Consider the following 12570-nt stretch of genomic DNA (forward strand, 5'->3'; position numbering starts at 1 on the left):
CTCTTTGGCCCCTTCAGCGTGGCTCTTCCACAAAGTACCTAGACCAATTATATTTTGGACAGACTTAAAAACAAGATTTAGACATCATATTGTACACCTTAAACTTATACAGTGTTTTTGTTTTTTTAAGATTTTTAATTGATTTTTAGAGAGAGGGAAACATGGATGTGAGAGCAAAACATCAATTGGCTGCCTCCTGCTGTGACTCTCTTATTGGACATGTGAAAGGATGAGTCATCTGGTGGCTTTTAGGAGTTAGAGCCCCTTAAAGAGAAATCTAGAAAAAGCCAAGTTAAATCTTTGGGGATTTAGTGTGATATTCAAGTTGTCATAGCCTTTCTTTTAAAAAAAAAAAATCTTCAAGCCTTTTTATTTCTTTGGTTGAGTTCTTTTAAATTTCTCTGACAAGTTTAAGTTTGTAATTTTTAATGTATCTGAGTGTGAAAAAGAGTTTCCCATTAAGAAGTAGGCAGGTAATGTAATGTAATGTGTTGTTGTTTTTTCTAGCCATCTAATAAAAAAGGTTTTATTTAAAAAAATGTTATGACAAATAATCCTTTTTCCCGTGTTTTCTACATAGTAAGCATAATTTTGTATTACTTCTAAATACCACTTCAGTAAAGATGACCAGAATTAGGGTGGCAATTTATTTAAAAATTAAAGAGATTTGAAAGATCATTTTGACTAGTGAGAGGTGTCAAAAATTCCATTTTTAAATATATGTGACCATTTTGTAAATATAATACTGGAAGATCAAATTTTTTTGGTCAGGAGTCATATTTTTGCAAGGTGAAATATTTAAAATATCTCAAATGTGAAATAATACAAATTTCTTTTGAAAGTACGCATATTTAAATAGGTTTAGAAATTTGAGCAGGCTATAAGAAGATAATTGCACAGTGTATTTATATTTATAATTTGGGATAGTAAGTACTAACAGAATTTTGGAAAAGAAATAAAATCACATTAACAAATTTTGCCATAAGCTTTTATTTTTGGACACATACTTTATTTAATTATAAAATCTATGAATTTGCCTTTAATCGCTGCTTTCTGGTGTGGTTCACTTTACATATGCTAAGTTTCTGTATTTTTTGTTCTTTTAGATATGACACATATGAAGGCATGTAAGTGGCTATTTGTTTTTCCAAAGACAGCAGGTCTAGTATGTAGGGATTTTTAATATATAAATTTTTACCTTAAAAGAAAATTTCAAAACATTATAGCATATTTCTCTGCTATAAAAGTGTTATATTTTCTCCCAGAGTTAATTAAATAAGAATCTATATAACAGTGTTTACTCTTGGTAAACTGATAGTCTTTTTACATGCAAATTATGCTATGAATTCTTTAAATTTATATGAATTGCCTATTTCCTCCCAGGGATAAAATTAAAAGAGCATTTTATAGATAGGTTTTTATAAGTAGGAATATATATATATTTAACTTAAAAATCACAATTCTATCTGAATTTTAAATTTTTAAATATATTTAGTCTTGAATATTTGTTTTCAAATTACAGCAGTATTGTTGTATAATCTAAGTTGCTTAAACATATTCAGTTATTAAGACTCACTTCAAAAATAGTTATTAGATTGTTTCTTTTCTAGACTAAAAGGTTTTAGGAGGTGGAAGAAGTGAGGTTATTGATATACACCCTTTTTGAAAATCTGACAGCAGCTTTGGACCCTCTTACTCAGGGGTGGGCAAACTTTTTGACTCGAGGGCCACAATGGGTTCTTAAACTGGACCGGAGGGTCGGAACAAAAGCATGGATGGAGTGTTTGTGTGAACTAATATAAATTCAAAGTAAACATCATTACATAAAAGGGTACGGTCTTTTTTTTTTTAGTTTCATTCATTTCAAACGGGCCGGATCCGGCCCACGGACTGTAGTTTGCCCACGGCTGCACCAGAAAAATGCCCCCGTGTGCGTGTGCAACACACATTTGGCATGTAATTTTTTTGTTGTTAGTCCTCACCTGAGGATATTTTTCCATTGATTTTTAGAGAGAGTGGAAGGGAGGGGTAAAGACAGAGAGATACATCAATTGTTTGCCTCTCCCAAGCACCCAACTGAGAGGATTAAGCCTACAACCCAGGTATGTGCCCTTGCCTGGAATCGAATCCGAGACCCTTCAGTCCGTGGGCCAATGCTCTATCCACTGAGCCAGACCGGCTAAGGCTGCCATGTCATTTGGGGGTATTCATTTGCTCTGTGCCCAAGAGATGTGATGCCATAACATAAGAAACATATTATTAAAAAGGACCTCATCAGCCTCTAGTGAAATAATAATGGCATTTACACTTAAAATTTTATTATTTGTTGACCTCACTTTTTGAATGCAGGTTCTTATTCTAAGTTAATGTTTGACTTAGTTTCATTTTCAGGACTTCGGTTTCATTGCTTAATTGTTAAACTATACTGCAGATTTGTAAGTTTTCTTTTAGTGAAGAAATCTCCTTTCGTCAAATAACATTTTATTCTAATTTGCACTAACTGCAAAAACAGCTCATCTTGATCACAGCAGTGTATCACATTTTTATCCTTCCTGTTTTGCTAAGAAAAAGCAGTCACCTATATTCTGTCCTGTTGCTCTTTTTCAGTATTTTCTGTTTAGCTCTCTTGTCCTTGATAGAGAAGAGTGCTGTAAGGGTCAGAAATAGGCAGCCTCCTAAGGAGAGAATCAGCATGTTCATAGTGTCAGGTCAGGGTTAGTAACTACCCTTGGAGTTAGGGGTGATATTTAAGACCTGATTTTCTTTTTCAGCCATGATTTAATTTTTAAATCACTTTTTGAAATAAAACTCACCAATTTAAAATGTAAAATTCAATGGTCAAAGCCTGTTTTTGTGGAGGCCAAGTCAACATGTTTTAACAACAGTTGTCCCAGTGTTTTGAATAGTGTTCAGAGCTCCTCAAAGCCACAGAGCTCACTTTGCTCTCCTCGCTGGGGCTGTAGTAGGTTACCGATACTTCGGCATTCTCTCGATTCTATAAATATCCTAGTCTTTACATTAAACTCATTTGTATTATTTTTCAACATAAGAATTTTGAACAAAATTGTGCAGAGATTTTAGCGTGTGGACTTGAATGTCAGTGGAATACTGAACTACGTTTGTTTATGCTTATGTCTATTTTCTGACATACTAAAATAAGATAATTATTTGCTTCGGATTCTCTGTGTGTGTTTGTTTTTATCACTATTGTTACCAATCTTGAAAAATTAAGAAATGAAATATTTGTGTTAGGTGGGATAAATTTTCAAGAGCATCAAAGTTACCAAAGTGGACTAAAAATGCTCTGCATGTAGTATTGACTGGTGGTCATTTCCAGCACATCATTTCAGTTACCAAAATAAGTTTGAATTATTGTTAACAGTATAATCATGATGTCAGTAGTTGTCTTAGAGATTGTAATACTTGGAGATTTGTAGAACTAAAAGTATTCTACATATATTATTAACTTAGTTCCTTTTTTCATGTTTTAATCTTGTTTAAAGAAAGTACAAAATGAAATAATTTTCTTCTAGTTTCCCATTCTGTGAATGTATTTTGAAATGTTTCCTTTTCATTGTCCTTCTACACTTTATTTAATAGGTTATCTTTAGGTTAGATATGCACTAGGTGTAGAGAAACATCCTACTAACAGTTGCCTTTGTTTTTTAGATCTATTTTCATAATAATTACTTACTAGAGATTTAAGTTTAGATAAGAAATTTTGTGGAAGTTCTAGATTATAAATATTTATAAATATTAAAATTTATAAAGAATTTTTAATGCATTTATGGAACTTCAGATCTGTGTTCAATGTTATTTACATGATGTCAGAATAATTGAAAAATCATTTGAAACTTATTTTCAAGAAACAGAAAGCAGAGATTTTAGTAATGCCATACAGTATCTCATTTGTTTTGATCACTCAGTTTTGTGTTAACTTTTTATTTCTGGATGTGTAATGATTATTCTTCATGTTCATAACAGGAGCCCTCTAGCACAAATGGAAGAAGAAAGAAGGGAGCATGTAGCTAAGATGAAGAAGATGGAGATGGAGATGGAGCAGGTGTTTGAGATGAAGGTCAAAGAAAAAGTTCAGAAACTGAAGGACTCTGAAGCTGAGGTAATCAAACTAATAGTTCCACTTCTTATGACACACTTCCTTTTCAGAATAATATTGTTCATAAAATTCAAAGATAATAGAACTTTTATAAATATTTTTCCAAATTGAATATAATACTCTAATGTAATAAAATGGAGAAATAAAAGCAAGCACTATGTTTCTATAAAATATACACTTCATTATGTAAGTAGACATAGTATATTTGGTAGAAAGACAGAATAGTTATAATGAGTTATTAGTTATAATGAGTAAGTTATGAAAAATGAAATTATAAGCCATTCCATATATTTAGAATAAGAAAAGTAATTGTCAGAGTTTTGAGAAATTTAACTTACTCTTGAAGGATGAAACTTTTCTTAGCATTAAAGGGCCTACCTGTAAAGAGATCTGGGCCAAATTTCCCCTAATACTGTATGTAAGCCATATCTTCCTGCTTTCTTCCCACTAATGTCAGCTTTCTGAACCTTGAATTAGGAGACAGGTTCAAATCCTGGTTTTCTGCCACTTTCTGGATAATGACCATGGCATAGGACTTAAACTTGTAGTCTGTTGCTTATCTATACAGTGGGAGGGAACATTGGCGTCTTCCCTCATGAGCTTCCTACATGTTTGTGAGTAATGAAAAATGAGATAGGATATGTCTGCTGTTAGAAAGTGTGCTACACACCATAAGTTTGTAGCACTTTCCCCCATTTCTCAAGATTATTCTCTTGGGCCTCTGTTTGGGGAGGTCACAAGTCCTATAGGAAGAGGAATCCTAGTGCTTTCCAGATGGTGCTCTGTATTTATAGCACAAGAACTCAGTGCTCACACTCTTAACATTAGGATGGATGAAACACACTTTTGCTCCTGAGTTCTTAACCACTTTTATATGTCGTGCTGTGATTTAGCTCCAACGGCGCCATGAGCAAATGAAAAAGAATTTGGAAGCACAGCACAAAGAATTAGAGGAAAAACGCCGTCAGTTTGAAGATGAGAAAGCCAACTGGGAAGCCCAGCAGCGTATTTTAGAACAACAGAACTCTTCAAGGTAACTAACTCCCAAGAAATGTCTAGTAATGTTTTAAAGAATTATTTTCCTATTTATTAAAAATAATTAGGATAGCATTTTAAAAGACATCACCCCTTATGCATCCTAAGCATAATTATTTTAATGGACAAATATTTTTATATAGATGAATATAATCTAATATAATGGCAATTTTTTTCACTACAAACATTTTGCATGATTTAACAGTCATCATAACTAAATTAGTAGGTTCATAACATTCTGTCCAGTTGACTCACCATAATCAGTTTCTTACCTTCTCGCTCCAATTATTGGACTAATGGTTGTGTTCAGTTTTTAGTAAGCATAGAAAACACTGATCTAAAGATCTTTTATGCAGTCAGAGGTATGTTTTAATTGTGTTGAAATTATTTATTTAGGTAAAATTCTTAAGATAAAATTTTGGGTATATTAATTCCTACTGCAGTTAACACATTTTGCAGTCTTTATTAAAAATCTACACTAATAAAAGAGAAAAATGGTAATTGGCGTACGGCGATACCTTTTTCATTGGCTAATCAGGGCTATATGCAAATTAACTGCCAACAAGATGGCAGCTAATTTGCATATGTAGGCACAGTGCAGGGAGGCGAAAGGGAAAGCAGGAAGAAGCCCCCTGCCACTGACAGTGATCTGAAACCCAGGGGGGAGCTAAGAGCTGGGGGGCAGCCTTTGCCCTGCCCCCCAGCCATGATCGGAGAATCAGGCGCCTTTGCCGCCCTGGCCAGTGATAGCAGGAAGTAGGGGTGGAGCCAGCAATGGGAGCTGGGCCCAGTTGAAGCTGGCAGTCCCAGGAGCTAGGGGTCCCTTGCCTGGGCCCAAAGCGAAGCCCACAATCGCGGCGCCCCCCGCTGCCTGGGCCGGACGCCTAGGCCAGAGGCGTTAGGCCTGGGCAGGGGCGGAGCCTGCAACCGCGGAGGCCTCAGGCCTGGTCAAGGGGCTGATCCGGTGATTGGTGATCGGAGGGTGATGAGGGTCAACTCCTCTAGCTGAGGCATCAGGCCTGGGCGGGGGGCTGAGCCGGGGATTGGGGGGATATGATGGTCCCCTTGCCCAGGCCTGAAGCCTGGGTCAGAGGCGTCAGGCTTGGGCAGGGGGTGGAGCAAGCGATCAGAGGGAGATAGGAGTCCCCTGCCCAGGCATGATTCCTGGGCCAGAGGCTTCAGGCCTGGTTGGGGGCCAGAGCCAGTGACCGGGGGGAGGTGGGGGTCCCCTGTCCAAGCCTGACACCTCTGGCGGAGGCATCAGGCCTGGGCAAGGGGCCGATCAGGCGATCGGAGGGTGATGGGGGTCAACGCCTGAGGGCTCCCAGTATGTGAGAGGGGGCAGGCTGGGCTGAGGGACACTCTCCCCGCCCCCCCCCCCCCCACACACACACCCAGTGCACGAATTTCGTGCACCGGGCCCCTAGTTCAGTAATATTTGTACCTTGGCTTTTTCTTCCCCCCTCATTAGTCCCATTTAAAACTGAATAAGTTGAAGTGTTGTAAGGATTCTACAATTTACCCTCACTGCTAAATGTTTTTAAGATGAGACATTTGTTCAGTTAACTTTTTCTCCAAGGAGGAGGAAAATATATTTGTGAAAGCAAATGCATTTCAGAATACAAATGGCTATAGGAGAAAAGGATACCCTATTAGATATTGGTTGATTTTTTAAAATTTGCACTATTTTGAGAATTTTTCTCATATATTGAAAATTGGTTTTTATCATATGTTTACTGTATTTATTTGTCAAATATTTGATTGCCTAAGAAAATACTATTATGGACTAGCATTGTCCTCCTTGTTTACTCTGTTAATTTTTCAAATGAAAAAGTAGTGTTTGAAAATCCAACACAGTTGTAGTTGGGTTAGTTATTGCTACCATTTGTTTATAATGTTGTCAATCATTTTAATTATTTTCTTTAATCATTTAGAACCTTGGAAAAGAACAAGAAGAAAGGGAAGATCTTTTAAACCCTCTATTGACCACCAGTTACGTATTAGTTGCCAATATGCCAGCTTGGACATCAGTGTTTGTTGGATCCGTTTGACCAATTTGCACCAGTTTTATTCTTAATGATGGATTTAACAGCATGACAAAAATTATTATTTTTTTGTTCTTGATGGAGATTCAGATGCCTTGAATTGTCTAGGGTGTTGTGTACTTAGAAACTAACAGCTCTAAGTACCTTTCCTACATTTTCTTTTTTTATTAAACAGATGTCTTCAATTTAATGCAAGAAAACATTTTACTATTGTACAATCATGTTCTGGTGGTTTGACTGTTTACAGGATATTCCAAAATAAAAGGACTCTGAAAGGTTTTCACTGAGGATAAATTGCCATAATATGATGCAAACTATGCTTCTCTATAATAATTACAATACAAAGGTTCCATCCAATGCAGCATATACAGTAATGTAATTTAGTCTAACACAGTTGACCCTATTTTTTGACACTTCCATTGTTTAAAAATACACATGGAAAAAAAAACCTATATGCTTACAATGCACCTAGAGCTTTTTTATAACAGCCTTTTTTTGTTCGTTTGTTTATTTTGGATTCTTTAAATATATATTATTCTCATTTAGTGCCCTCTTTAGCCAGAGTCTCATTACTGCTTCATTTTTGTAATAACATTTAATTTAGGTATTTTCCATATATTGGCCCTGCTAAAATAGAATATAGCATCTTTCATATGGTAGGAACCAACAAGGAAACTTTCCTTTAATTCCCTTTTTACATTTTATGGTAAGTAGCAGGGGGAAAATGCATTTATAGATCATTTCTAGGCAAAATTGTGGAGCTAACGACCAACCTCTTTCTACCCATGTGCAGCCTCTTTATTTTACTAGAAATGGGAATCATGGCCTCTTGAAAAGAAAAAAAGTCACCATTCTGCATTTAGCTGTATTCATATATTGCATTTCTGTATTTTTTTGTTTGTATTGTAAAAAAGTCACATAATAAACAATGTTGTGATGTAATAGAGTGTGGGTCTGAACTGTTCTGCAGTTGATGTACAAGACGAGTATGTTTGGGAAGAAACTTTCCTACTTGAATTTGTCAGCTCCACAATTGCAGCGCGTCTTTTGTCTGTTTGTTTCACTTAGAATATATATGTGTTACGTTTCTTTTTATTGAAGTACTGCTGCTCTAGAAACAGGTTCTCATGGTTACCGTTTTGAAAGTCTGTATTGTGATAAGGCACCTCTATTCTACCACCATGACAACTTCCACGGTCTCCATCCATGTCATGCCTCAGGTGTTCTTCAATCTGGTAGAGGAGCGATGCAGCTTTCCGGGGCCTTTTGATTGACTTCAGGCTCTTCAAGCATATGAAGGGCTGTTTTTGCCATAGGCTTGTGAGAACTGCTGTATTGTTTGTGATACTGTAACATTCAGGTGAGCATGGGGAAAGGCCAGCAGACAGCAGTGCTAGTCCCCTTGGTCAGAAGCATCCTCTCTAGTTGAAGTAGCTAATGAACCACTGTCTTGCTCATTATTGGGTTGACCGAGTAAGCGCAAGTCCCGGTGCAGTTAGGGCAGCACGTGGCAGGGTTTTACTGCCACCCAGTGGGATGAGGTCTGATTGTTTCATTGTCAAGTTCACAGGCAGCAGGGGAAGCTGACAGTGAATTAGATCTGGCTTATCTCTGTGTAGCTCAGTGTGTGATCTTGGGAGCTGAGGAGACACAGGCTTCTGCCTTTGGGCCATTAGCTTGTCAGACCTTCACATTCTGACTCCCTGTACCTTTCATGCCTTTAAAATCCTCTTGGAGAAACTGACCTAAGAATATGGAAATCAGGGGGTAGTAGGTGAGAAAGAAGAGGAAAGGGAAAGGTGGTGGGTAAGGCAGCAAGAGTGGAGGAGAGTTTGGCACTCCCTCAAGGCTCAGCAAATTGGCACATCCCACTCGGGTAGCCATTGATGTGGGTTTGTAAATAGTCATTAAATCTCCATGGATGTCCTGTGTAGACTGCTGTGTGTCCTCCCTGCCACTCAGGTAAATTGAAATCCTCTCTAATAAAAAGCTTGGCAAAGTAAACAAAAGTCAATGTATTTCATTCAGGTTGTTTTCCCTGCTCCTTGGGGAATAATAGTAACTGCCCATCTGTTGAATGCTCACTGTTGTGGGCAGTGAGCTAGTTGATGTGCATTCTCTTCACTTAATCCTCAGTAGAACCAGATGCCAGCGCCATCCTCTCTCAGCGTGGAAGCAGGTTCAGTGACTTCTCCAGGAGACAGGTGGTGACTGGTGGAGCTGCTGTTTGAACTGGGCTTGGTGACCCAGGGATCGTGTGCCTCTGTCACATGCTAAGGACCACCTGTCATCCAGGTTCCAACCCCAGCTCTGTGGGAACTGGGCCTCCGACATCCCTTCAGAACATTCATTCCTTCAGCTATAAAACAGCCACATGTCCCTTGCTGTTTGGGGTGCAGATTACTTCTGACTGCATGTGCAGAGGTATCTGGACTCCAAATTACCATGCGTGCGTGCACGCACGCGCGTGTGTGTGTGTGTGTGTGTGTGTGTATGTGTCTCCCCTCAAGGATATTTTTTCAATTGATTTTTTGAGAGAGAGAATGGAAAGGGGGGAGAGAGAGAAACATCAATTGGTTACCTTCCACACATGCCCTGACTGTGGCCCAGGGTCAAATCTGCAGTCCAGGTACATGCCCTTGACCATGAATGGAACCTGCGACCCTTCGGTGCTGGGCCGACACTAACACTGAGCAACACTGGCCAGGGCTCGAAATTACCTTTGAATGTTGTGTAGGTGGTAAAGTGGGGCCAGCGCAGGTCAGGAGAATTGCTTTCCCAGTTTTAGGGGATGGTGTGTTTCAGGACGTTTGCATGGTGCTGCAACTTGCTCTGAGTCCCCTGTGTATGCACAGGTGCTGGTTGGAGTTACTGACTGAGGTGTGTTTCAACAAAAGGGCACACCATAGAAATAAGGTAACTTTGGGGAGAAGTGGGCTTTTTTATGGTGCTAGTAATCCTGTATAATAAAAACCTAATATGCTAAGTGTCTGATCGTCTGGTCATCCATTCAACCAATCAAAGTGTAATATGCTAATGATACGCTAAGGCCGCTCAAACGCTCCCTATGACATGCACTGACCACCAGGAGGCAGACGGCCAGTCGCTATGATGTGCACTGGCCACCAGGGGGCAGATGCTCCAACCAGTAGGTTAGTTTGCTGCTGGGGTCCGGCCGATCAGGACTGAGCAAGACGGGCTAGACATGCCCTGGAACCCTCCCGCAGTCCCTTCCCAGCTCCGATTGTGCACTGGTGGGGTCCCTCGGCCTGGCCTGTGCCCTCTCACAATCTGGGATCCATCAGGGGATGTCGGAGAGCCAGTGTTTGGCCCGATCCCGCAGGCCAGGCCGAGGGACCCCACTGGTGCACGAATTCGTGCACCGGGCCTCTAGTGGGAGTTATAAAATACGCTATTCTTTGCAAATAATGCTGAGGTGGTTTATCTGAGTGTCTGCAATGAAAACATTGCTGCCTTTCAAGCGAATCTGGTTCCCATGATTTGGGGTCAATCCACAGGATGTTCAAAGTGAAGTGTCAGCTGTTTTCAGCAGAGACCGGCCGGCAATTTCCTGCATTCTTTAGAAGCCTTTCAAAGCTTCCTGGGAAGAATGAAGACTATTCTTGGCCTGAGCCTTTGCCCCATGGGGTGCTGGGCCCTGCCAAACCGCCTTGTACTAGCAAAGGAGGGTCAAGTGAAAGGAGACCTTGTTCTGGGCCAGGCTCCCACAGGGCGGCCTGAACCCCTTGGCCACACACAACCACTATTTGGGATGCAGTGTTTGTGGACCTGCCGAAATCTAATGCCACTCGGGCCTTTGGAGAGCCTCTGGGATGGGGAAGGGGAGCGGCTGACATGAGAACGACTATGAAGATGTGTAAGATGGGGACTGATGGAGGGCGGGGGGGGGGGGTGAAGACTGCCCAGAAATGTCTGTTTTCTCTCTCCCAAGGGAGAGGGGGTCTGCTTAGCTTCCTGGCATCTAAATGTGTTGCAAGGATCAGTTCACCTGGATATTTACCAGGAAACAATCAAACCACAGAATCCTGTGGGCGAAGGGCTGGCTCGCCCAGGGTGGACGGCCGAGCTAACCTGGTCTAGTGGGGCCCCTTTTCCCCCTTGTCTTTGAACTTCAGTGGTCTCTTTCATATTTAAACATATGCTCCACTGGATTACAGGCCCAGAAAAGTTTCCTGTGTCTTGGATAAGCCAGCAATTTAAGCAACTTGGCAAGTGCTGGGTGCCCTGGCTTACTGCGCTGGGAGTGGGAGCTCTCCCCCTTACTCTGCATAAATCCAGGGATACAGATGGGTGGGTAGTCGGGGAGCTATGGATATTTGTCCTAGGGATAAACCCCACGTGATTACACAAATCTGTGGCTCCGTGTGGTTTACTCTCAAAACAGAGTTGAAATGAACACCTCAGGAACACAGTTCTGTCACTCAGGCACCAAAATAAAATCCTCCTTCAGCCTGCACTGAGGTTGGCCTTTTCTCGAACCCCCACTTCATTTGAGCCTAATCAGACCCCACCCCGCACAGCCAGGCGCTTGGGAATGGGGCGAGGCCGCTGGGCCCCCTCCCACTGTGACCTCCCTCAGGTGGGGCTGGCCCAGTTACAGATCACATCCTGAGGAGACGGCTTTCTCTCCAGCTTGTACTGGGAGGCCTGGTGGACGCGTCCTGCCAAATGCGAACATTTCAGCAGGATCCAAACTGGCAGGAATACCCGGTCATCAAGGGAGAGAGCGCTCACTTGAAAATCGGAGGGAAGGGAACAGAAGTCAGGAACGTGCAGCCACAAGCATCCGGGGGCGCCTGCTGTGTGCCCAGGGGCTCCCACAGACGCCGTTGTAACGCATTGGTTTTTGGGAACAAGCAGACTACAGTCAACACCGGGTGGTTATATCACTTTTCTGTTCATTAGCCATTGCCGCATGCACCTGGGAATCCGCAGCCACCTGGGGGTTTCAGGGATGAACTGGCCCAGGGTGGTGGCCCAGGCCTGGCCCCTGGGCTGGTGGAGGCGGCTCCCCTGCACCCCCTGGCGGCTGCCCAGCCCCCTCCCACCTCCTGGGGTCCAGTGGAGACTGGGATCCATGGGGCAGCCCTGCCTCCCACGGGGTGCCCTTCCAGCATCATTGCCTGGTGGGTGGCGGGTGGCCCTTGGGGGAGAGGGGGGCGGCATCCCCACGCAGACTGCGACCCTAGGCAGGGAGGTGGCTTTCCTAGGGGCTTAGTGAGCACCATCTGCCCACTCAGGAGTCAGATTTTATTTAGTTTCAGAAATACGTCAGGACCTCCTATTATTTTTACTTAAAGGACAGTTTTATGAATGTTGCAAACGTAACTTAGACTTAAAACAACATCATAA

General features: G+C 41.4%; 1 protein-coding gene across 1 annotated transcript in view; it reads left to right on the forward strand.

The window, feature by feature from the left end:
* Positions 1–8139, forward strand: part of SEPTIN7 (septin 7) — a gene marked incomplete at its 5' end in the record, with an annotated part of 56974 nt that extends 48835 nt beyond the window's left edge. The window contains 3 exon segments of the mRNA XM_081102544.1: positions 3985–4120; positions 5011–5150; positions 7087–8139. Of these exon segments, the coding sequence (XP_080958670.1) occupies positions 3985–4120; positions 5011–5150; positions 7087–7126 (316 nt within the window). The 3' untranslated portion in view covers positions 7127–8139.
* Positions 8140–12570: the final 4431 nt, after the last annotated feature.

The sequence above is a fragment of the Myotis nattereri genome (genome assembly GCF_964212035.1).
Source record: "Myotis nattereri genome assembly, chromosome: 11".
NCBI classification, from domain to species: Eukaryota; Metazoa; Chordata; class Mammalia; order Chiroptera; family Vespertilionidae; genus Myotis; species Myotis nattereri.